The sequence below is a fragment of the Colobus angolensis genome, unplaced genomic scaffold, assembly GCF_000951035.1.
Source record: "Colobus angolensis palliatus isolate OR3802 unplaced genomic scaffold, Cang.pa_1.0 Scaffold623, whole genome shotgun sequence".
Taxonomy (NCBI): domain Eukaryota; kingdom Metazoa; phylum Chordata; class Mammalia; order Primates; family Cercopithecidae; genus Colobus; species Colobus angolensis.
The window spans coordinates 421236-448682 of record NW_012119855.1 but is presented as its reverse complement, the minus strand read 5'-3'; the positions used below and the strand labels follow the sequence as shown (position 1 = coordinate 448682).

The 27447-nt window shown below is 41.0% G+C and overlaps 1 protein-coding gene across 1 annotated transcript in view; it reads left to right on the top strand.

The window, feature by feature from the left end:
- Positions 1-16704: 16704 nt before the first annotated feature.
- E2F7 (E2F transcription factor 7) overlaps positions 16705-27447 on the top strand; it is a 44308-nt gene continuing 33565 nt past the window's right edge. Inside the window, exons 1-3 of the mRNA XM_011963760.1 lie at positions 16705-16940; positions 17656-17748; positions 26172-26447. Coding sequence (XP_011819150.1) covers positions 17656-17748; positions 26172-26447 — 369 coding nt within the window. The 5' untranslated portion in view covers positions 16705-16940. The remainder of the gene's footprint in view (positions 16941-17655; positions 17749-26171; positions 26448-27447) is intronic.

Here is a 27447-nt window from a genome sequence, read left to right as displayed (position 1 = left end):
GTCGGGGAAGACTTTACAGAGGACATGACGTTTGAGCAAAGACCTTGTGTTAGATAGAACTAGCTGTCCACAAAAATGTATGCTCCCCTGCTTAGAGCAGAATTATTGCTAAGAGCTGGCCTCTGAGCCAGGACTGCATTTCCCAGCTTTTCTTGCATGTAGACACAGCTATGTAACTAATTATCACCAATGGAATTCGAACAGAAGTGCCTTATCTTACCTCCAGACTGGGGCTTTAATGAATTAGGTATACCTTCTCTCCCGTCTCATTCTCCTTCTGCCAGCTGAAACAGAAGACTGGGAGGCTTCAGAACATTTCTGTCTGGCAGAAATATAAAGTGAGCCATATATATTCTCCTGTATTTTCTGTATGAGTAGAAAGAAACACATGAAATTCATTTTAACAATACATTTTCCAAGCACAATATTTCTACATATTATTTCAGTATGTATTCAACATGAAAAACATTAGAGATAATTTCTATTCTTTTTTTCAAAATCCACTATGTACTTTACACTTAGAGTACATGTCAAGAGCTACCAGCCACTTTCCAAGAACTCAGTAGCCACATGTGGCACTGTATCAGTGCAGGTCTAGAACACAGTACAGCAATGAGATTAAAGCGGGCGGGGGGGTCCCTGATGGAGGACAGCCAGCGTCAACCAGGAACACCCACATTGCATTATTACATGAGACAGAAGTAAACTTTTTTACATTAAGCTTCCAAAATGTTGAAGTCTGCTGGTTGCAGAAACTGATTTCTTGAAGTAGTATATTTAAAACTCAAAACTAAAACATAAGGCATTGTTTTAGCAGTCAGGTAACAAGTATTTCAAAATAGATATTAGAATCTGGAAAGCAGAGAACTGTGTTACATTATTTTACTATGGACACTTGAAAGACAGAGCAAGTACCTAGCGATGTTGTAGCATTAGAGTAAGTGCTTTGAAAGACTAGAATGTCGGCCAGGCATGGTGGTTCACACCTGTAATCCCAGCACTTTGGGAAGCCGAGGTGAGCGGATCGCTTGAGGTCAGGAGTTCAAGACCAGCCTGAACAATATGGTGAAACCCCATCTCTACTACAAATACAAAAATTAGCCAGGTGTGGTGGCAGGCACCTGTAGTCCCTGCTACTCAGGAGGCCGAGGCACAAGAATCACTCGAACCTGGGAGGCAGAGGTTGCACCAAGATTGCGCCACTGTACTTCACCCTGGGTGATAGAGTGAGACCCAGTTTCAGGAAAAAAAAAAAAAAAAAGAACTGAATGTCATTAGATTCTGTATTAGTCTGCTATGGCTGCCATAACAAAATACCACAGATTGGGTGGTTTTAACAACAGAAATTTATTTTCTCAGAGTTGTGAAGGCCAGAAGTCCAAGAGCAACATGCCAGCAGGATTGGCTCTGGTGAGGCCTTTCTCCTTGACTTGCAGATGGCCACCTGCTCACTGTGGTCTCACATGTCCTTTCCTCTGCGCATGCACACTCCTGGGCCTCTTCCTCTTCTGATAAGGACGCCAGTCCTATTTGATTAGGGCCCCACCTTTGTGACCTCCTGTAACTTTAGTTACTTCCTTAAAGGCCCTATCTCTACATACAGTACATTGGGGTTAGGGCTTCAACATCTGAATTTTGGAGGGCATAACTAAGGCTGTAAAATATGCTGAATGCTCTTTTCTGCAGTGAACAAGGGTTACAAGAAAGAAATTGTTCAGGAAACAATTGGTTGGTTTGCAAGCAGAAATAAAAGATAAAAAGAATCCAGAAATCAAGATGAGTTTAGAGTTTTGCAGGTTTGGAAAACTGACTGCTTCTAGACACCAAGCAGTAGGCGATAGGACCTAAAATGCATTCAGCCAAAACGCTCTTGAGTTGTCTTGGTGGAGCAGAGGTTTGCAAGGTTGAAGCAGAGATCATAGTAACTGAATTCTTTTTCTACCAACCCTGAGAGCTTCAAGTTTACTGCATTAAATTAAGAGAGAAAAGTACAGAGACAAGCAAATACAAGGAAAGAAGCAGAAAGAAGGCTCCTTGTCTTTTAGCATCATTTCTAGGAAATAACTTTGGATATGGTTACTGTCACACTGAACTGAATGAAAATCAAGGGAATCGTGTTTCCCAAAAATTCACAGAAAGAGTAAACTGTCTTAAAAACCTGTGGCTGTAAAAATTTCCCCAGGATTTCAAATATCTACCAGTAGGAAGCAGGTATGAAAGCTGTGCAAGCTCCAAGGAGGTCATGTTCCTTGATGCCAATCTCAGATACTGCCAGGAAGTAAAATCGACAAAGAACATCACAGGGAGCAGAGCCCAGGAACATAGAGAACAGGGTAAAGGAACTTCCTCCTACAGAGCAGGACCATGGTCTAATGAAGAAATCTGCTCTATTCAAGGGCAGAGAGACTTCATAATGTCCACCCAGTTGGATTCCTCATTGCTATGGACCAGTTGCTGCCATAGGTCTTCCTGTCTTCCCCTGTCCAAATAAGAGTTTTTATTGTAGTTACCTTGTTCCTGGTTCATATTTGCTGTATCAGATTGGTGGATGCAGGAAGTGGAAAAAAAAAAATGTGCCTTTAAATTCACAGATCTCAGAACCAAAGGAGTCACATTAGCCAGAGTTACTGCACTCTATCGTGGCTGGAACTTTGTCTCCTTTAGGGAAGGGGCCACACAGATATTTAGTGGCCAGAGGGTAGTTTTTAGTAGCAGTGGCTAGCTGCCCCATGAGTTCTTTCTCTCTATGCATAGTGTTAGTTTCTTGCTGGAATGTGCTGCAGAGCCAGTGACTACAATCACAGCTCCATTGGAATCCAGAGTGGCCATGTGACTGGTTGTTCTTTCAAGAGAATGTGAGTAGAGTGATGTATGCTTTATATACTGTCTTTTTCCTCTTGTTCAAGCTGGAAACAGAGGACTTAGGGGCATGTGTAAAGACATTGCAGAGCACTATGGTGGAAGAAGCCTGGGTCCTAGAGTCACCACATACAGGAAAACCACCTGCTATCCAGGGGCATCATTCTTAGACCATTGCATGGGTGAAAGATAAACTTCTCTTTTGTTAAGCCACTGAAATTTTGAGGTTTTCTTGGTATAGAATCTAGCATTACCTTAATGAGTATGCTTCTGAAAGAAAAGGAGAGAACTATGCAGCTCTTGATGGAATACTGGATGGAAAGTGTTCCAGGCAGGGAGAGCATGCATATATATGCATATTCCTGGAGCAGAAGAATAACAGGTGTTTCCAAGGACCCCCCTACGAGCCAAGTGTGGCTGAAGCAAAGCAAACAAGGAGAATAACTGAAGGTGATAACATGAGAGCAGTAAAGAGAAGACAAATCTTTAAGGCCTCTCAAGCCACTGGGAGGACTTCAGCCCTTATTTGGAATGAGTTGGGGAAACATTAGAGTGTTTGCAACGGAGAGGGGACACGATCTGATATTTTAATTGGATTCCTGTAGCTACTGTTGACAAACAATTTACAGAGGGACAACATGCAGGGAGATCAGTTTTAAGACTATTAAAATGATCCATGAGAGAGATGAAGGGAGTTTAAATTGGGTGGTTGTGTGGGAGGAGATAAGCAGTATTTGAATTCTGAACATAGCTCTAAGGTAATTCCAAAGGCTCCTTGTCTGTAATTCAGGCATAAATGCTACTTACGCTCTGGCTGGCTCAAGTCAGAGAACTATATATGCATTGAGAGCAGAAACTAGCTCCCAGCACCTCATAAAGTGCCTGGTGTCCTCTGTACTGTAAAGGGTTCTGCCAATGCATAATAGTGTTATTGTTTCATTACAAGTATTAATAATTAATGTGCAAAAAGTAAATAAAACTAGCTGAAGGATTTATGAATGCTTTCTGAGTTACCTAGGTCATAAATACTTTTCACTGAGATTTAATACTATTAATATATATTCATTTTCGGTGCCATCTTTCAGGTTAACCATGAGATTGCCACTGGCCTGAGGAACAAGATTGTTTGGGGTTCTTTCAAATGGCCAACTGTGATTGTTTCAAAACAAACAAACAAACAAACAAAAATATTAGGCTACTTGTATTAGCCAAGTTTTCCAGAGAAACAGAACCAATAGGATGTAAATATGGAAAGAGATTTATTCTGAGGAATTCGCTCATGTGATTTGTGGCAATCTGGCAAGTCCAAAATGTGACGAAGGAGGCTGGAAGGCTGAACATTTAGGGAAGAGTTACAATTTGAGTCCAAAGGCAGTCTTTTGTATGAACCAAGAAAAGCAGAGGTTGCAGATGATATCAGAAGGCAGAATTGACTCTTGCTCCAGGAAGGTCATTATTTTGTTCTTGTTCGGCCTTCAGTGATGGGATGAGGACCACTCACATTATGAAGGGCAATCTGCTTTACTCAAAGTCCACTAATTTAAATGTAAATCTCATCCAAAGCTCCCATCTTGGTCCATTTTCTGCTGCTATGACAGAATACCTAAGAAGGAATAATTTATAAAGACAAATTTTTTTCTCTTTTTTTTGGCTCAGTTTTGGAGGATGGGAAGTAAAGGATCAAGGGACTACATCTGGTGAGGGCCTTATTGCTGCATCATAATAGGCAGAAGGCATCACATAGGGAGTAAGGGAGAGAGAGAAAACTGGGCTGAACTCATCCTTTCTATCAGGAACACACTCCAGAGATAACTGACCCATTCCCAAGATAATGGCATTAATCCATTCCTCATGGCCATTAATCTTCATGGCCTAATCGCTTCATCTTAAAGCCCCACCTTTTAGTACTCTTACAATGGTGATTAAATTTTTGGAAAAATTTTTGTATTAACACTCCCACTGTTCTAAGGCAATTAAATTTCAATATGAGTTTGGGAGGAGACATCCACACCATAGCAGTACCTTTATAGAAGCATCTAGAACAATGTTTGGCCAAATATCTTGATATCTTGACACCATGGCCCAGACAAGTTGACATATAAAATTAACCATCAGACTACCACTTTAATTAGAAAACTTCAAGATGTCCTTTTAAAAGCCCTTAAATTCAGTGAATCTTGCCTCTTATCAGCCTCACAGACTCTATGGTGGTTTCCTTTCCTCACTGTGTAATTGCATATTTAATGAAAGAATCATTAGATAATGATGAAAGCCCAATTATTTTCTTACTATCGTAAAATGTTCATTCATCTCTTGTTTTTTTAAAAAAATTTAGCCACATAGTTATAACACGTGGTATCTCATATTGGCAAAATTGTCTGCTTTCCTCTCTTTAAAATATGTTGTCAAATGCTTCATGTGAGCTTATAATCTTTTACTCCTTTGAAAGAGTCACTGGGGAAGAAAAGAAAATTGTCTATAGAACTGTATTATTTTTCAACTAACAATTTTGTTTGGTTTATGTTGACACAGACTAAGGTAGAATCTTCTTGAGATTTTTAAATATTAACAACAACAACAACAAAAATAGGCCAGGCAATGTAGCTCATGCCTATAATCCTAGCATTTTGGGAGGTAGGATGATTGCTTGACACCAGAAGTTTAAGACCAGTCTGGGCAACATAGTGAGACTTCATCTCTTCAAAAATTAAAAAATTAGCTGCACATGGTCACATGCACCTGTAATCTCAGCTACATGGGACACTAAGATGGTAGGATTGCTTGAGCAAAGAGTTCAAGATTACGGTGAGCTATGATATGGCCACTGCCACCATCACAGAGGGTGGGCAACAGAGCAAAACCTTGTATTAGTCTGTTTTCATGCTGCTGATAAAGACATATCCAAGACTAGGCAATTTACAAAAGGAAGGAGGTTTAATGGACTTCTAGTTCCATGTGTCTAGAGAGGCACCATAATCATGGTAGAAAGCAAAGGGAGCAAGTCACATCTTACATGGATGGCAGCAGGCAAAAAGAGAGCTTGTGCAAGGAAACTCCCATTTTGAAAACCATCAGATCTCATGAGACTCATTCACTATCATGAGAACAACGAGGAAAGACCCGCTGCCATAATTCAATCACTTCCCAACAGGTTCCTCTCATGACACATGGGAATTGTAAGAGTTACAATTCAAGCTGAGATTTGGGTGGGGACATAGCCAAACCACATCAGACTCTGTCTCTAAAAAAATAATAATAATATGGCCGAGTGCGGTGGCTCATGCCTGTAATCCCAGCACTTTGGGAGGTGGAGGTGGGTGGATCATGAGGTCAAGAGATGGAGACCATCCTGGCCAACATGGTGAAACCCCGTCTCTACTAAAAATACAAAAACTAGCTGGGTGTGGTGGTGCACACCTGTAGTCCCAACTACTCTGGAGGCTAAGGCAGGAGAATCGCTTGAACCCAGGACGTAGAGGTTGCAGTAAGCCAAGATCGCACTACTGTACTCCAACCTGGTGACAGAGTGAGACTCCATCTCAAAGATTAATAATAATAATAATAATAAAAGAAATAAAAATAAAATTATAACATATAAATAAATAAAATCACTAGATTACAAAAAATTAGACAAAAGAGCAAAAACAAACTACCCAAAAAGAATACGCTAGCATTATGTCATTGTAATTGCAAACATAATAAAGTATTTAACAATCATCAGAAAAGTAAACAAACCAGTAAAATGAAAAAAGAAATTCCTAGTGCAAATTTCAGCAAGCTTAAGAAAATAGCAGAAGTGGCCACATGAGAATATTATTAAACAATAAGAAATCCAGTGAAACTGAATGTGATAACATGAAGAGATCCTCCTTGAGTCAAAACAATAGGAAGAATTTAACTTCATCAGCTAAATAAATAGAAATTAGACATAGACAAACAAAGAATATTAGACCACCTTAATAAACAGATGTAGGCCTAAGAGGGAAGAAATAAATGCAAAAAAATATTAGATATTAGAGATGTGCTGGCCTGCTATGACTTTGCAGAGAGTGGGAGGGTTTGAGAGGGGGGTCAGTCCATCTCCCACACTCTGCAGAACCAGTAGCAGCAGGAGCTCCAGTCTTAAACGCAGCAAAGATCCAGAGTGATGGCAGTAGCAGCCTGGCTCCCTTGATGGAGGATACAGAGCTTCCTGCCCTTCTGAGTGATGACAGCTTAGTTAGCAGGAAGGAGTCGTGCTACCTGGAGATGCCTGATGTCATGCATCAGCAGTGGGGCAGAAAGAAGCCAACACATGCCAGTGGAGTTCCGGGGTGTCACAAAGGCTGAAATAACTTCTATAAGAGTCTGGATGATTGAGGACTCCCAGAATTTACTGGGAGGGTGGGGTGAGTCTTTGAACAAAGTTAGAAATTCTAGTATTATATGTAAGATGTTACAGAGAAAACATTGTTTCCTACTTTAAGGTTAACCCCCAGGTATGGTTTGAGGAAAGATGTCTTATGTGCTACGTAAATGATGTTGGTTACATTATTACTCTTTCCAGGAAGTTTGCATTTTAACATTGATTTTGTGTAGACAATACTTTAACCTTTGTCCATTAATATTTCCCTCTGATTGTCTAGTGAAGACATTGTGGCTTCAATATCCTACATCTCTAGTTTTTTCAAGGTAGAAAGCTCTACATCTGATGAGGTGACTCTGGATTAGAAAAATGTATGCGTTGTATTTGAACTTAAGTTTTCAGTCCCTGAGCTGTTAACCCCAAACTCCTCTCTCCATCACCCCTTACTCCAAACTCCTCTTTCCACTGCACACTGAAAAAATTCTCATTTAGTCATACAATGTATTATAATAAACAAATGCTAGCCGGGTGCAGTGGCTCACCCCTGTAATACCAGCTCTTTGGGAGGCCAAGGTGGGTGAGATCACAAGGTCAGGAGTTCAAGAGCAGCCTGGCCAAGATGGTGAAACCCTGTCTCTGCTAAAAATAAAAAAAAAAAAAAGTAGCTGGGCATGGTGGTGGGTGCCTGTAATCCCAGCTACTCAGGAGGCTGAGGCAGAGAACTGCTTGAACCTGGGAGGCGGAGGTTGCAGTGAGCTGAGATCACACCACTGCACTCCAGCCTGGGTGACAGAGCGAAACTCCATCTCAAAAAAAAAAAAAAATGCTATTAAAATAATGCTATTTGGTAGGTATTAAAAGTTACATCCAGCAATTTAACTCTAAGCTTTAAAAAGTGAAGATCACACAGATCACTTTGGCCCAATATTTAACATTCTCATTATTAATGTATAAAGGTACATAATGTAATTTAGTAAGAATGTGCTCGGTTTCACCAAACATGAAAATAAGAAAGTGGTTTTAGCAATATTCTTACATTTCCATACTGAGTGATTAGGAGTCAATAGCAAATGGTTTTAAGGGATACACTACGTATCCAATTAAGTATTATAATAATACTTAATATTTAAATAAGAATAATTCAGTATTAAGCATTTAATACTAAGAATCCACAGGTTCTACAGAGGTCTTCCAAGTCAGCCCATCACTTCACAGAGAAAACTAAGGCCTATGTAGGGAATAGCTTTTGTCCCAGGTCACCCAGGAAGTTCATTCCCAAGGTTGACCTAGAATCTATGTTTCTTTGCTCCTCAAAGTGAATCCCTTCCCTTCTGGATAAGACTCTGGTGATTAGAGGGAAGCTTGTGTTCCCCATTTTCTCCAGAATCTCACGTCCAGGGCAGTAGTCCATCCCATTTTTATTGCACCAATGGGTGCACTGCGTTGCCTCCAAATGACCTTGCCCAAACCTGCAGCATAAATGCACATTATATAAACGAGTAGTCCATTATACACTCACTATTCTCATACTTTTCCCAGAAACACCCAACTTAAAATTCACCCAGTTCTCTGTGATCTGGAATGCTTGCTTTAACACAACTTCCTCCCCATCCCCTGCCTTTGACACACAAATACGCACATACACACATATGTATACCAAATACACTATATTCATTCAGTGAGGATGCAAATCACGTGACTATTTTAAGAATACTGTCCTTGCTCCATAGTGCTAAGGATTACAAGGAGTCTAAAACTTAAAGAATGAATTCCCTCCATTTCCTATGGGACATTCGATCACAGCTGAGGCACCTCCCTTTAAATAGCTGGACATCTGGATGTCATTTGAGATGGGAGCCATAAATACCCTTTGGCCTTATTTTCTTTTATTGTGGCTAAGGTCATGAGCAGGAACCAATCACTTTGGTTTCTCACATTCTCCTCACATTGCTTACAGTTGCTTCAAGAATAGATTTTGTTTGCCTTCTCTGAAGTTGTTATCGGATAGAGAAGCAAATGTATCACATTCTCAGACCCACAAATGGCTGAAAACTAAAGTGCATTTTAAATGGCAAGCCTCAGTTTAAGAACTGTTGAACAGGTCCACTCAAAGAAACTTGAGAACTGCCAGGATGTGAAGCCAAGATCCCTGTTATCTTTCTGGTAAAAAGTCAGTTACCAAATCCTTTCTGTGACTACACTTTTGAGAACAAATGTCACACCAGGATGATTGCGCTTGTAGTAGTGGGAGAAAAGGAAAGTATGTGAGGAGGCTGATACTTTAACCGAACAACTCACACTATCTTGTCCTAGAGCTGACTGACACGAATTGTACTTTACTACAGTATATTCCTTCTGTAAAATATAATAAATCTCTTTTTTTCTGTAAAGTGTGAGTAATCTTGGGATCTGAAACCCGAAAAGGGTAAAAGACTATTCACAGGTTTGAGAAGTGGTGGAGATTTTTGCAGAGAGGAATGTCAGACATCATCTGTGTACATCCTTCTGAGCACAGCCTTTGTTACTCACTCATCTGTTCTATCTCTACCCTGTTTGTCAGATTTCTCATTTACAGCCTCAACTCCTTCCAAAAACCAGTGACATTGCCACAAACCAGTGAGATTTAGCCCCTTGAAACCTCTGTGCCTACTCTGGGGGACAGCACACCTGTCCAGCTCTTCCTGTCCTCATTGATGGGACGTGAGGATCCATTTCTGAAACAACTGAGTCAGAAGCATCCAAAAGAATCAATGAAAGAAGGATACACCTAGCAAGATGCTAAGGAGCAACACACTAAGCACTTAAAAAATACTTGATATCCAAGGCCAATTTCAGATCAAGTAAATTAGAAATCTCTAGGTGTGGGGTTCAGCTACTGGTATTTTTTTAAATCTCCCCCAGATGACTACAAAGAATAGACAAGGTTGAGAACCATAAGATTAGCACAATACAGAAATGTAGGGAGAGCTGCGATGTAGGTAACACTATACTGTTTCAAAGTCAGTGACTTCTCAGGCAAAAATTATTGAGGTACAGCCATAAGATACTTCAATTGGCATAAAACCTGGTGCGGTAGTTTTGAAATATGGCCCCAAAGACACAGCTAAAGCAGTGGTTAGAGGGAAATGTATAGTAGTAAATGCCCACAGGAGAAAGCAGAAAAGATCTAAAATCGACACCCTAACATCACAATTAAAAGAACTAGAGAAGCAAGAGCAAACATACAAAAGCTAGCAAAAGACAAGAAATAACTAAGATCAGAATAGAACTGAAGGAGATAGAGACACGAAAAACCCTTCAAAAAATCAATGAATCCAGGAGCTGGTTTTTTGAAAAGATCAACAAAATTGATAGGCCACTAGCAAGACTAATAAAGAAGAAAAGAGGGAAGAATCAAATAGACACAATAAAAAATGATAAATGGGATATCACCACTGACCCCACAGAAATACAAACTACCATCAGAGAATACTATAAACACTTCTATGCAAATAAACTAGAAAATCTAGAAGAAGTGGATAAATTTCTGGACACATACACTCTCCCAAGACTACACCAAGAAGAAGTCAAATCCCTGAATAGACCAATAACAAGTTCTGAAATTGAGGCAGAAATTAATAGCCTACCAACCAAAAAATGCCCAGGACCAGATGGATTCACAACCGAATTCTACCAGAGGTACAAAGAGGAGCTGGTACCATTCCTTATGAAACTATTCCAAAAAAAACAGAAAAAGAGGGACTCCTCCCTAACTCGTTTTATGAGGCCAACATCATCCTGATACCAAAACCTGGCAGAGACACAACAAAAAAAAATTTTTCAGGCAAATATCCTTGATGAACATTGATGCAAAAATCCTCAATAAAATACTGGCAAACCGAATCCAGCAGCACATCAAAAAGCTTATCCACCACAATCAAGTCAGCTTCATCCGTGGGATGCAAGCCTGGTTCAACATACGCAAATCAATAAACATAATTAATCACATAAACAGAACCAATGAAAAAACCACGTGATTATCTCAATAGATGCAGAAAAGGTCCTCGATAAAATTCAACAGTGTTTCATGCTAAAAACTCTCAATAAACTAGGTATTGATGGAACATTTCTCAAAATAATAAGAGCTGTTTATGACAAACCCACAGCCAATATCGTACTGAATGGACAAAAACTGGAAGCATTCCCTCTGAAAACCGGCACAAGACAAGGACGCCCTCTCTCACCACTCCTAGTATTGGAAGTTCTGGCCAGGGCAATCAGGTAAGAGAAAGAAATAAAGGGTATTCAAATAGAAAGAGAAGTGAAATTGTCTCTGTTTGCAGATGACATGATTGTATATTTAGAAAACCCCGTCACCTTGGCCCAAAATCTCCTTAAGTTGATAAGCAACTTCAGCCAAGTCTCAGGATACAAAATCAACGTGCAAAAATCACAAGCATTCCTGTACACCAATAACAGACAAACAGAGAGCAAAATCATGAGTGAACTCCCATTCACAATTGCTACAAAGAGAATAAAATACCTGGGAATGCAACTTACAAGGGATATGAAGGACCTCTTCAAGGAGAACTACAAACCACTGCTCAGTGAAATAAAAGAGGACACAAACAAATTGTAAAACATTCCATGCTCATGGATAGGAAGAATCAATATCGTGAAAATGGCCATACTGCCCAAAGTAATTTATAGATTCAATGCTATCCCCATCAAGCTACCATTGACTTCGTTCACAGAATTAGAAAAAACTACTTTAAATTCATATGGAACCAAAAAAGAACCCAAGACAATCCTAAGTAAAAGAACAAAGCTGGAGGTATCATGCTACTTGACTTCAAACTATACTACAATGTTACAGTGACCAAAACAGCATGGTACTGGTACCAAAACAGATATATAGACCAATGGAACAGAACAGAGGCCTGAGAAATAATGCCACACATCTACAACCATCTGATCTTTGACAAACCTGACAAAAGCAAGCAATGGCAAAAGGATTCCCTATTTAATAAATGGTGTTAGGAAAACTGGCTAGCCGTATGCAGAAAACTGAAAGTGGACCCCTTTCTTATACCTTATACAAAAATTAACTCAAGATGGATTAAAGACTTAAACATAAGACCTAAAACCATAAAAACCCTAGAAGAAAACCTAGGCAATACCATTGAGGACATATGCATGGACAAAGACTTCATGACTAAAACACCAAAAGCAATGGCAACAAAAGCCAACATTGACAATTAGGATCTAATTAAACTAAAGAGCTTCTGCACAGCAAAAGAAACTATCATCAGAGTGAACAGGCAACCTACAGAATGGGAGAAAATTTTTGCAATCTATCCATCTGACAATGGACTAATATCCAAAATCTACAAGGAACTTAAACAAATTTACAAGAAAAAAAACAAACAACCCCATCAAAAAGTGGGCAAAGGATATGAACAGACACTTCTCAAAAGAAGACATTTATGCGGCCAACTCACATATGAAAAAAAGCTCATCATCTCTGGTCATTAGAGAAATGCAAATCAAAACCACGATGAGATACCATCTCACTCCAGTTAGAATGGCAATCATTAAAAAGTCAGGAAACAACAGATGCTGGAGAGGATATGGAGAAATAGGAAAACTTTTACACTGTTAGTGGGAGTGTAAATTAGTTCAACCATTGTGGAGGACAGTGTGGTGATTCATCAAGGATCTAGAACCAGAAATACCATTTGACCCAGCAATCCCATTACTGGGTATATACCCAAAGGATTATAAATCATTCTACTATAAAGACACATGCACACCTTTGTTTATTGCAGCATTGTTTACAATAGCAAAGACTTGGAACCAATCCAAACGCCCATCAATAATAGAAAATGTGGCACATATACACCATGGAATACTATGGAGCCACAAAAAAGGATGAGTTCATGTACTTTGCTGGGACATGGATGAAGCTGAAAACCATCATTCTCAGCAAACTAATACAGGAACAGAAAACCAAACACTGCATGTTCTCACTCATAAGTGGGAGTTGAACAATGAGAGCACATGGACACAGGGAGGGGAACATCACACCCTGGGTCAGTCAGGCGTGGGAGGCAAGGGGAGGGGTAGCATTAGGAGAAATAGCTAATGTAGATGACGGGTTGATGGGTGCAGCAAACCATCAGGGCATGTGTATACCTATGTAACAAACCTGTATGTTCTGTACATGTATCCCAGAACTTAAATATAATTTAAATATATACATATATACACATATATAAATATATATGTATATATATACACACACACACACACACACACACACACACATATATAGAGAGAGAGAGAGAGAGAAATATAGCCCCAAATTCTTTGACACTTCTCCCATTGAGAGTGAGGTATATGTCTTCTCCCCTTGAATATGGGTGGATTTTTGACTGCTTCCTCCCAAAAACTGTAGTGGAATTGATGCTATCATTTCTCAGGCTACATCACAAAAGGTGATACTATTTCCACTTTGCTACATGGCATGTTCATTTTGGATCCCAGGAGCCACGCTGAAAGAAGTCCAACTATCTTGAGCTGCCATGCTGTAAGGAGGACCAGGCCATATGGAGAGGTCACATGTCGAGACTCTTCTTGATACTCCGGCCTAGTTCTCAGCCAACATTAGTGTTAACTGAATCACCGAGAGATTGACAGGTTATGTATGCATTCTGGGACTTTAAAACATCAATATAAAACATCAATATAAGTGTGTTGGAATAACGTCTCTGAATTTGTCCATCAAATATTTATTTTCCAGTTTTCCTCCATGTCTAAGATAACTCCTATAATCAATGAAATTATAAGTGCCTGAAGTGATGTATTCAACTCAGTTTTTTTTGTAACTTGAATAGAGGCTACATTTGTATCAAAATAGAAAAAGTACTTTTACTCTGAAAATGCTAGGAAAAGTTTGGCACCATGAAACTGTCTAACCTCAAAGAAACCATCACTAGTATTTTGAAATATCAGAGAAATGAATGGACTTTAATAATCTGAATGTTGGTCTAGAAGGCTGACTGGTGGGCTCCAAAAAGGTGTGTTCATGTCTAATCCCCAGAACCCATGAAGGAACGTGACTCTGGAAAGAGGATCTTCCCAGATGCAATTAAATTGAAGATTTCAAGATGAGATCATCCTGGACTATCCAGGTAGGACCTAATTTCAGTGACAGGTATCCTCATAGGAGACACATGGGAGAGACTTAACAGACAAAAGAGAAAGCAACGTAACCATGGAGGTAGAGATTGGAGTGAGGCTGCCACATGTCAAGGAATGTTAACAGCCACCAGAAACTGGAAGAAGAAAAGGAAAAGAGCCCCTGGAATGTAGCCCTGGGAACACCTTAACTTTCCAGAAATGTGAGAGAACAAATCTCTGTCCTCATAAGCCAGTTGTGGTAATTTGTTACAACAGCCACAGAAAATGAATACCGTTGGGAAAAGTATTTCCTTATCTACTTCCTGCTTCCACATATGTGCAAAATTTAATACGTTGCAGTTTTTATTCTTTAAACTTCTCATTAGGTTTCTACCTACAAAAGAGTTTTCAGTTCAAAATGTTATTCCTATAAAAACGTCAGATTTTTATTACTATTGTTTCTTTTGTTTAATGTTTTGCACACTTTTCTCTTTTCAATGTATGACCTAGCAGTGATTTTTTTTTTAAGGCTCTATTTACCAGCAATCTAGAGTACGAAGTGAAGGACTTGACTGAGCATTCTGAATTCTGCTGAGAGTTCATTTAAAATGTATGTATTTGAGGCTGGGCGCAGGGTCTCACACCTGTAATCCCAGCACTTTGGGAGGTGGAGGCAGGCGGATCACCTGAGGTCAGGAGTTCAAGACCAGCCTGGCCAACACAGCGGAACCCCGTCTCTACTGAAAATACAAAAATTAGCTGGGCGTGGTGGAGCACGGCTGTAATCCCAGCTACTCGGGAGGCTGAGGCAGGGAATCACTTGAACCCAGGAGGTGGAGGTTTCAGTGAGCGGAGATCTTGCCACTACACTCCAGCCTGGGTGACAGCACGAGACTCCGTCTCCAAAAATAAAATAAAATAAAAATATTTGGAGGGTAAGTGGTGAAGAGTGGAGCCTTGGTACAGAAAGGAAAATGATACCTTTGCTGTAAAGTATGTGGGGTGTAGGGAAATGTCTGTACATTTAAGAATGTCTGATGCTGAAGCAAAAAAAGGAAATAAAAAAGAACAAAAGAAAGAATGTCTGATGCTTTAAGGCTGTCTCACATTTCAGTTGAGGGATATCCTACAAAATACTTGACCGATACGACTCAAAAATGTCCAGATGTCAAAAATGAGGAAAGTATGAGAAACTGTCATAGCCAAAAGGAGCTTACAGAGACATGGGAACTAAAGGTAATGTGGTATCCTGAACAGAAAAAAAAGGGCATTAGGAAAAAATTAAGGAAATCTGAATAATGACTTTAGCTCAGAAGAATCTACCAATATTAGTTCATTAATTTCAAAAAATATTCTATACTAACACAAAATGTTAATAGTGGGTGAAATTGGGTGCTGAATATATGGGTATTCTTGGTACTATCTCAATTTTTCTGTAAATTGAAAACTTCTAAACAATAAAGTCTATATTGTAAAAAATCTATCTCTACCAACATTCATATTTTAAACAAGAAACTGTAGGATGAAAGAAGTGAAACAGTTAATACAAATCAGTGGTGTTGAGGAAATTTTCTAGACTGTCTCCCAGAATGCTAGTCCCTATTGCAAAGAATTACTTTTTTATGTAAAGCTTTTTCCCTCCTAATTATTTGCAGTGTGCCGAAAAGGGAATACCAAAAAACATTTCCGGATTTGACACACACACACACAGAGAGAGAAATTGCTGGTTTGGCTTCCAGTCTGGTCTCCAGGGCTAACTGGCGTGCCATCTGCTCACAGCAGAGCGGTAACCATGGTCCATGTGTCACACCAGCGTGCGGTGTTAGGAAGTTTGCCCCGGCAAGTCTGGACAACTCCGCTTCCGCACAGGTTGCTGAGGGCGGGTGGGGATGGCGGCAGCAGCATCCAGAGGGTGTAGATAGTTCTTCCAAACCCCATCTGCTTTCCTCTCCTCTGGCTGTGCCCGGGGTCCCCGGGCGCGGCAAGCCTTGGGGACGTGCGCGGGTCTTCTATGCATAACAAAAGAGCCCTCCTCCTCCTCCTCCTCTTCCTTCTCCCGCCTCCCCGCGCCGCCCCCACCTTGGCTTCCCGCGGCCGCCCGGGCCCGCGTCCCCAGCAGGAATTGGCTCCCGGGCCCGAGGTTTCCAGGTACCCGGAAGGGGGAGGGGGCCGAGGCGGCAACAATTGGGCGGGTGAGGGCAAAACGCGCGACTCGGAGCGCCAAGACTCCGAGGGGCGGTGAGCCCGGGCCGTGCCGCCGCACGATTGGCCGGGGCCGCCCCGCCGGCCGCCGCTGATTGGTGGATTCTCAAATTCGGTCTCAAGGCGCCAGAGGAGGTGTTTTAGCGGGGACTACGATCCAGGCTGGAGTCGCGCTCCGCGGATCTGAGCGCTGGCGCTGTCGGGACGCCGCGGGGTCCCCGCCAGCCCAGGGCACTCGGCGCGGGGATCTGCGCACCTAGCACTCCCTTCCCGATGCCGCCGCCCGGCTGCTGATCGCCGCACCACCTTCCCTCATCGGCTTGGGTCGGTGGAGGTCCCTGCAGAGGCAGGAAGCTTCCTTCGGAAAGCAGGGGTAAGCCGTAAGCGTGCGGCCCCAGCGCTGGTGGGGAGGCGGGAATTGGGATACGGGGACCCCTTCCGCCCCGGCTGCCAACCTGCCACCCCTCACATCCCCCGGCTGGCGAGGGCTCGAGGTGTTTCTGCCTGGGGACCCGGTGCGCAGAGGGTGTGCCGGGCGCAGCTCTCCTTCCAGCCCGGCAGTAGAGGGAATTTGCCCTTCCCCACAACTTGGGGCTTTCATTGGAGGAGTTTATTTGGGGGATCTGCTTGGAGGCCTGGGAAGTGGCTGCGCTCAGCGCTGAGTGGGTTTGGTCTGGCGATCGGGTTTCCTTCCCCCTGATTCAAAACCCCTCAAAGCCGAATTCCTCTCAGTTCTTTGCGCCAAAATTAACTGACCTGGGAGACCCTGTACTTTCTGACAGATTTGCCCAACACCCTTCCGACTTGGTAACTTTATTTTGCCGTCTAGCTTTTCATAAAGAAGTACTGTTTTTGTAGATTTTTTTTCTTCCCAGATTTTCAGTATTACTAAGCACACTTGAGGTGTTTGAGTGTGTTCGTGTGTTTTAGAAAGTTGAGGGTGGCTATAACTCCTGGAAATGCCTAGGATTTGCTTAGGCAAGGGGGAGTTTCATACTGACAAACAAGTAACACATATGTAGATATTTTTGTTTGAGGAAAAGGTACCTAATTGCAAAATCATTTTCTAGTGTAATTGTGCATTGCAGATGGAGGTAAATTGTTTAACACTAAAAGACCTGATCAGCCCCAGGCAGCCCAGATTGGATTTTGCAATTGAAGATGGGGAAAATGCACAAAAGGTAAGCTAACATAAACACCTTAGTTTCTAACATATTAAGGATGGTGATGTTGAATTCAATTAAGTGTTCCAACATGCCATTTGTATTTGTATTTAAGCATAATAAGTAATATTGATAAACATTATAGAAACATTCTTTTTTAGAAAATAGAGCGATCCAAACCATTATTGTTGCAATTCTACTCTCAGATATAGTGGGAAAAATAGGCGAGGTTACATGTAATGTTGTAACCAATTTATATCCGTCAAAAATATGCTGGCTACAGCAATCAAAGTTTATAATACAGTTGTCAAGGGTAGTGTAGCTAATGCTCTGTAGGAATGCTAAGCCTCAGTTCCCAGGAAAATAGACCTTTGTAGGCATAAATGCTGGATTATTGAAGTGCTGTGAAATGTCTTCATACCGATGAACTAGCTCCCAGAGACTGTTCCATTCACCCAAGAGTAGACCTGTGCCTACCATATAGGGAGATAAAGTGGCTGAACTCATCAGTATATTCTGAATATTTTACCATACTATTGCTAGTTTTACACTGAGCCATTCCCTTACATTTTGCACTCCTTGTGATTTGTAAGACCAAGGTGTTGTTTTCAAGAAACATTACAAAGAAACTGGCCCATAACAATGTCTAAACTGTCTGAGCACTTTTCAGCAGAGGCAAATAGAAATAACAAAATAAGTTTTAGAAACTTTGAATATAAATCTGTGAGTAGCAACTTGGGCATTGAACTTCTCTGAGCTCCTGGTCTTATTTTTAGGCTTAGCATCAACAGTGAAACTGCTTGGTTGCAAAGCAACCCATGCTCATATGAGCCTTTGAAGCTAATTGTTAATTTAGGATAGATGCGAAATTGTATGCTCCCCCATCTAGGGATTTTTTTTTTTTTTTGGTCCAGCATTTTGATTTATTTTTATTAGGTAAAGAAATACAATAGTCCCCCTTATCCACAGGGAATGTGTTCCAAGACCTGCGGTGAGTACCTGAAACTGTGGATAATAGTGAACTGGATTGCCATTAGTTGGAACACATTTCTGCTTATTCTGTTTATGTTTTCCACCCCCAAATTTAGTGCCTTTTCCATCTTAACTAAGCACTTATGTACCATGGCTATAACTTTTACAGTTTGGGGTATGACAGCAAAACTAGCATGAATTTCTTTTTCATTCTTTACAATTTCACAGATAGGAAATTAATTCTTACAGTAGATCTTAGCAACCTCGGCGTATCTTTCCTTAAGTCAAGAACATTCACCTTTTCACTTAAAATAGCACTTTATCGCTTCCCTTTGGCATATCCAAATGGCCAGCTCACTACCCTTGTGCTTTGGAGCCATTATGAAGTCAAATAAGAGTTACTCGAACATGAGCACTGCAATACCATGACGGCCAGCCTGATAACACAGTGGCTGCTAAGTGATTAATGAACGAGCAGGTAGTGTCTACAGTGCAAATACGGTGGACAAAGGGGTGAGTCACATCCCAAGCAGGACGGAGCAGGATGACGTGAGATTTCATTACACAGAACTGCACACAGTCTAAAACTCATGAATTGTTTATTTCTGGAATTTTCCATGTGATATTTTTGGAGCACAGTTGGCCACTGGAAGTGAAACCACAGATAAAGCGAAGATTATTTAAAGTGGCCTTTTTTTTTTTTTTTTTAATTATCTACGTCGTGAGGGTGGAAATGCCCAGACTTAAAGTGTATATTCAGAGTTTTGACTTTGAGAGTTTTAGAGCAAAACTTTGTTTTCCTTTCCAATTTGGATGGTTCAGCCTTGAAAATATATATATCTGTATATTTATATAAAGTCTAAGTTAGTGCTTTACTTCTCTTCCTCTGGGTCAATGACTTTTATCAAGTACCTTCAACAAGGACCCTTCTCCTCTAGCATCAGAAAGTGCTACTGTGTCCAGTTGAACTTTCACATTCTAATGTGTGTGGGAAAAAAACCTCAAGTGACTTAAAGAGATTGGGAATGCAGTGAAAATGTTTGAAATAACATTTATAAGCAGGGATTATGTCACCTCAAATAGAAGGCAAGAGATGAGAACAGTGTGCTTTCATAGAGTTAGTAGGAGGGGCTTCTGTCTCTCGTTTTCATGCTGCTATGAAGTAAAGGAAGGACGCTTTCTAGGGATAATGAAAAAATGGGGTTTAAGAGCCAAGGGGTCCTGGGTTTGATTTCCTGCTTTGCCATTTGTTAGCTATGTGACCTAAAACAAATATACTTACAAAGTCTTTCAACAAATATTTTTGTTCCAGATGCTGGGGATATGGTGATTTAATGAGTTTCCTAATCTCCCTAAGTCCATTTTTTTCTTCCATAAATTGGAATTAATATATAATACTCCCCACATTGAGTTTTTGTAAAGCACCCATAGGCACATAGCCTTCACACTGTTTGGAATCAGACTGATAGCCTAAAGATGAACATGATGTCCACCCTGCCCTCAGTTACCAGGGAGACTTTCAGGGGCCCAAATGTAAAACTATACTGTGATTTGGTAAGTGCTATACTAGGAGTAGGAACAAATTACCTGGGCAGAAAGAAGAGGAGGAAATAAATTCATGGGAAGTTCAGAGAGGGTTAAAAAGCTTCACAGAGGAAGGGACATTTGGGCTAAGCATTAGTGGATGAGGAAGCTCAACCTCCAAGAAAGCAAGAGTGAACGAGATGGACATTTTAGGCAGAAGAAACAGCATGAGGTATGAGCATTCAAAAAATGTTCAAGAAATCAAGAGTGACTGGAAGCTAGTGGTGCTGAGTTGTTCCTTCTTGGAATCTCTCTGGGGAATACCTGGAGTGGTGTCTTGCTGGATCAGTGGTCATTTAGAGGATTTCTTTCTTGGCCATTTGCCCTTTGGTCAAGGTCTGTAAGTACTGTATTATGCATGCACCTTCTTACCAGTCATGGAGAAACTTTTCTTTAAAACATAAAGGAGTTTCCGACTTCATTATCCAAAGTTACTATGCCTCTTACCTGTTTACAATGCACCTGAGACAACAAAAGTAGAAAACAGGTAGTCTGGAGCAAAGAGGCTAGGAGAGCTTTGTGAAGGAGCTAGCACTTGAGCTGTGGCTGGAAGGAAGGAATACTGAGTCTCAGGCAAGTAGAAGAGGGGAGCTAGTGAAGAAGTGGAAATGAGCATGGCATATTTGGGGACAATGCCCAAACTTAATGGACATGGGTGTTCTTTGAAGGTCATTCATCTCTTTTGCGAGTGGGTGAGAAAGAAGGTGCGTTCAGTTTAGAATATGTTTGTAGCTGTGTGATTTATAGGTAAATAAATATGTGCAGAAAGCAGCAGGCAGCCTAATTTTGGAATTCAGGAAAGGTCGTAATCAAGTCCGAACGGGAATTGTCAGCATATAGGCCGATTTTAAAGCTCTATACATGGGAGTGGCAAATAGTGAGAGAGCAGCAGAGGGTTGTGTGTGGACTCTTGCGGTTTGGTTTGTAAGAGTGAAAATAGAAGGAGGCTGAGAAGGCACAGTCAGAAGTATGAGAAGAACCAGGAGAGAAAGAAACAGTGGAATCTCACAAGTTAAGGGCTGAGACTTCTATAGAGCAAAGAATAGTCAACAGTCTTAACTGCTGCAGTGAGGTCAAGTAAGATATTTTGCCATTGACTTGATCTGGCAACGGAGAGGTGACCTAAGTAAGACCAGTGGATCAGAACAGACTGGTAGTTTGAGGGACCCCTAGGAGGTAGGCAGAGGAAACCCTCAGTGGGGATTGCTTCTAGAAAATGTGCTCTGGAAAGAAGGAGAGTTGTTGGTCCATAGCTAGAAGGAGACACTTTCTAACATGTAGTCGTTGCAATGAGACTTAAATAGTAGACAGAATTTCAACAGGCAAAGCTAGTGGCATTAAAGAGGAAGTGGTGGTGTGAGCACCAGCTTTGCTGTGATAAAGTGCAGGGCAGGTCTGAGTAGCAAGGGGACTGTTTGGGCAGAATGTGGGATGTGCATGAGAGGGAACTGCAAAAGAGGTTGGCTAAATATGGCCCAGAGCTAATATATACACTTGACTGTGTATATTGTTTGAGATAACATGATCAAAGCTGTATCGGACACAGGAGCAGGACTAGAACCAAGACAACGAAGACCTTTCTGTGGCAGCACAAACCAGTTTACCTATAGTCAGTGTGCTGGTGTTATAGTAATAATAATGAACATTTGTATAGCACTTCACAGATGACAGAGTGCTTTGACCTTCTGAGCCCATCATCACAGCAACTCTATGGTAGGTAAGCCAAGGTGTATTACCTCTATTTATATAGAGAACTAGAGGGCCATTTCACAGGATACACTTCTCCAGACACTCTAATGGAGGGAGTGATTTCCAGGCTGTTGCAGGTTAGATTTCCTGAAGCAGATCTTACCCAGAGGTTAAGTGTTCAGGAGGTTTATTAGGAAGTACTCTTGGGATCAATGCCTAGGGAAGGGACAGGAAGGCATGGAATTGGACAGAAGGATAAGTGGAGCTGCAATACAGTCACAGTGGAAGTTACCTCTGGGGAGTTCTAGGGCAGCCATCAGAGGAGTCCAGAGTTGGAGCAAGGAGGCCTTTTTTTTTTTTTTTTTGAGACGGAATCTCGCTCTGTCGCCCAGGCTGGAGTGCAATGGCATGACCTTGGCTCACTGCAAGCTCTGCCTCCCGGGTTCACGCCATTCTCCTGCCTCAGCCTCCAGAATGGATGGGACTACAGGTGCCTGCCACCACGCCCGGGTAATTTTTGTTTTTGTATTTTTAGTAGAGACGGAGTTTCACCATGTTAGCCAGGATGGTCTCCATCTCCTGACCTCGTGATCCGCCCACCTTGGCCTCCCAGAGGCCTGGCTTTTATATGTCTGTGCTACTTCTACCAGCCAGTGAGTACAGGAGAGGCTTCCCAGGAAGTGGTGTGACCTTGGACGAGTCAGCCATTTTCAGCCAAAGCCTTCCGGTTATGGGATGACTGTTGGCATTACTTCCAGCAGCTGGGAAATGAGTCATGTCTGAAGAGATAGGGTGCATCCCAGCATCCACTCCACAGCTAGGCAGCCTTGCTAGAAAACCTTGGAAATAGACACTTTCATCTAAATTCCTCATTTTATACATACGGAGACCTGGGCCCAGACAGAATAAACAGTTGTCCAGGATCAAAAAGATACAAACAGCTGGGACACAAATCAGGTTTCCATTGCAGTGCCCTTTCCACAGTCGTATATGCTGTCAGCATAGCAGGACAGACAGATGGAGCAAGGTGTGACTAGATTGCAATTGACTTTCTGTCCACCTGAGACCCTAGAATACAATTGGCTTAGCATTTTTTTCTCTTGATGTAGAGGTGTAATACAATCATAACCTACCACATGACCTAACTCCCATCCTACTTTAAGTATTCAGTAAACTACGGTGAAAATATATCAAAGTGTATGAAGAAATAATCCATTCTCAATTGCCCCCTCGCTAGGGAAAAAGTAACTCTGTTGGAAGCAATGGAGAAGGCGTGTGAATCTCTGTCCACCCAGCATGCCTGGACCACACCCTCCATCATGAGGATACCTTTTGGAATAACTCATCAAAGCACAGTGTTCTTTGAGTACCTGCAGTGGGCAAGGCATTGTGCCGAAAATTGTGACAAACAGGACATGTAGAACTTGCTTCTTGACCTTCTCAAGAGCACAGTCTTATTATTGAGACAAGACACACATCCAGGAAGTTAAATAGCAATATGATGTGCTGTAGTATATTTAGCTCGAAATGCGAGTGAATGATAATAAAGAATAGAAAAGAGGGAAGAGATAATAGCTAAGTTTTATTGAACACTCCCTATAGTCCAGGAACTCATCTCATAACCCTTGAGATTGGTATTTTTATGAACTTCATTTTCAGTTAAGAGAAATAAAGTATAGTGAGGTACAGGAACTTGCCACACTCACCCCTGCTGACATGTAGCAGGGGCAGGTTAGCTGGACCTACATCCTGCACATATAACTATTTCCCCATGCTGCCTCTCCCTAGGTGCTAGTGGGGATCAGTGGCTTGCTGGCTACCTTTGGTTGGAGCTGTGAAAAAGATAACTTCCTCCCACTCTGTACCTAGGACACAAGCTCGTTTTTAGATGGAGAATTTCAGAAAGTTCTGCCTTCAGCTATTTCTTGCATACCAATGATTTTACACTGAATGAGGTCATAGGTGACCTCAGGCAAGTTATTTGACTTCTCTGTGCCTCAGTTTCTTCATCTATACAATGGAAAAATGTTAATGCCTATGTCACAGGATTGGATGAAGAGTCAATACATGCAAAATACATGAAACAGGGTGTGGCACACAGTAAACAGTAATTTCCCTTGAGAGTTCACCTGTAGAAGCCTTTATCAGAATAGCACGCTAACAGGGACTTGTTAAAAGAGGTGGGTAGATGCAGCACTCTGGGCCGGGTACTTACTGTAGTATGAGAAATTGCCACTTCCACTGACTCCTCTCCTGCTTACACTAGGACTGAATGTTGCCATGACTAGCTTGCAGCTTCTGCTGATCCAAGGAGCAAGAGTTGCCTTGCCTACACAAACTCCAGTTTCTCCCAATATTTTACCTCTTCACACATTGCTCATTTATAGGAAAACACTATTGTAAACCCCTGCTCAACCAAAACGCAACCATTCAGTAGCTGTATGGAGTGTACAGGGACAGAGTGACAGATAATTCATCTACCTTTGTAATTATGTAAGACACTGTTGACTGGAAGGGAATACTACAGAAAGCAGAATCTTTGTTTTTGAATATTGAATTACCAAATTCTCATATTGAATTTTTGAAACTGTTTTAGGGGAAAGATATGTTTTAATTACTTGGTAGTTCCAAAGGTGGATTCTATATACTTAGTCTTTTTTTACAATGGGCCCATTGTTAATCTTTTCTTAGAATTATTTAAGACATTCTAACTCAAAGTGTGGTCTGGAGGCAGATGCTATTCCACAAATTATCACCAGGGTGCAAAAAAGAATGAAACTTGGGAGTTAAGCACATAAAAACCTCAGTAGTCTAGGTGTGGTGGCTCATGCCTGTAATCCTAGCACTTTGAGAGGCCAAGATGGGATGATTAGTTGAAGCCAGGAGTTTGAGATGAGACTTGGTAACACAGTGAGATCCCAATCTCTACAAAAAATTTAAAAAGGCCAGGTGTGGGGTCTCATGCCTGTAATTCTAGCACTTTGGGAGGCAGAGGCAGGAGAATCACTTGAAGCCAGAAGTTCAAGACCAGCCTGGGCAACATGGCGAGACCCCGTCTCCACACAAAATTTTAAAAATTAGCTGGGTGTGCACTGGAAATGGTGTGCACACCACTGTACTATGCACACCACTGGAAATCCCAACACTTTGGGAGGCTGAGGTGGGAAGATCACTTGAGCCCAGGAGTTTGAGGCTGCAGTGAGCTGTGATCATGCCACTGCACTCCAGCCTGGGTGACAGAGTGAGACCCTATCTCCAAAAAATAAAATAAAGTATTGGATGTAGTGGTGCATGTCTGTGGTCCCAGCTACTCGGAAGGCTAAGGCAAGAGGATTTCACATGCCCAGGAGTTTGAGGCTATAGTGAATCACGATCACACCACTGTACTCAGGCTGGGCAACAGAGTGAGACATTATCTTTAAAAAAAAAAAAAAGGAAGAAAAATAAACCTCAGTAGCAATTCAGTATTGCCACCATATCTAAGCTTATGATTAGTGGTCTCTTGTTGAAGAAGCTATGGGTGAGTTTGAGTGACAAACTCAAATGGCAAATCACACCTGGTGGGAGTTGTGTTGCATATTAGTCCTATGAAATAAGGTCACATATCAGTTTGCAGGAGTTTGGAAATCTAAAAAAACAAGTCCCTTACCATGGGTAGTTTGAGATGCACTGCTCTAGGAGAATGACATTAGAGAGGTCTCTAGGTTGGCTTAAAATGTGGGATTTTGTTGGATGCTCTTCCATTAACTGGTCCTGCTACTAAGTGCTGTATTAGCACTGGTGCACATTGAACTACAAAAGCATTGTTGCTCTTCACTAGTCAATGCAAACTTGTAAGTAGTGTTTGAAAAAAGATGACACTTAGAAACAATATGGACTCAACCGGCATTCGCCCTCATAGTCCTCATCTGTTACAAACATGCAACAGTAACAGATACGTTGTGATTTCTCTTACAGAGATACCATGAAAGATAGTTGTAAAAGGAGTAGCAGATTATAATCTACTTCTCACTGGAGCCACTCTTCAATTCCCATGACGCCTTCTACTTTTTGTTAGTACTATCCTGATACTTTTCAGCCCTAAACATACGGTCCTATTTGTATTTTCAAGTCTTAGTGAATGGTGGGAACAAAGTGTACTCTTAGCTGATACCTGCCCTTTCTCATTCTTGCTAAAAGTCTCTTTTTTAAAATAGGAAAATATATTTGTTGATCGATCAAGGATGGCCCCGAAGACTCCAATAAAAAATGAACCAATTGATTTATCAAAGCAAAAAAAATTTACTCCAGAAAGAAATCCCATTACTCCAGTTAAGCTTATTGACAGACAGCAAGCGGAACCATGGACACCCACAGCTAACCTGAAGATGCTCATTAGTGCTGCCAGCCCAGATATAAGGGACCGGGAGAAGAAAAAGGGACTATTCCGACCCATTGAAAACAAGGACGATGCATTTACAGATTCTCTACAGGTAAACAGACTGTGCTCCTCAGAGATTTTATAGAACTTAAACAATTTTACTTGATTATTAAAAAGTCATAGAACTCTCAACTTTTCAGCTCCTATTAAGCCAAAAGCAATGGCAAACTGAATATCTTTTGATTCATAGCAGAATTCTCATTCTATCTTATTTTTCATAACGAATGCTTTCTTTTCTGTATGATAGTCCCTGGACCAGGGCTCATTTTAAAATGATAAATTATTTTAAAGTAATGATATTTAATAATTTTTATTTAATGAAGGAATTTGGATTATTTAAATGCTGCTGTGAAATTTAATTTTGCCCAGATTTTAGGGATAATGTCAATGTAAATATTTTTTATTTAGGAAATTCCATTATTATATATGTTCAGTTTGTTAGTTTGGGGCTCTATTGAAGTTAAGCCATCTTTAAATTACCTGTTCTGTGGGGAACCAGTGCTGTTGAATAAGCAGCATGTCTATACTTCGTTTTAAAAAAAAAAAAAGTCAATTATTTTCACTTCCCATCAAGCTTTTTCCCAGACTTTCTAAGAAAAGTTTTGCAGATTTCAGTATTCTTAGCCATTTTTCTCTTTTTGGCGGATTTTTCAAGCTATAAAAATTGCCAAAATGAAATAATTGGGAAGAGAGAAAAAAGATGTCTTGAATTACAACTTGAAATTCATAGAACAAAATGAATTAAATCGGTTATATATATTGCAGTGGTAGATTAGTGCTAGTAGTAAGAGATTCTTTCACGTAACTAAATACAAATCACACAGTAGTTCCTACGTGCTTGAAGCCAGAGGAATTTCACAATTCCTTTTTTTAAGTCTGGGCTGTTCTTTGGCTTCCTTTCTGTTTTATATTTGATGTGCAACACACAAGGAGCTGGTTTCTAAGGCCTTGGGTTCAAATCATTAGCTGCGTGAGTGGGGGATGTCACTCAGGATCTCTACATCTCAGTTTACTCACCTATAAAATGAGGGTGGTGGTACCTGTCCTGGTTT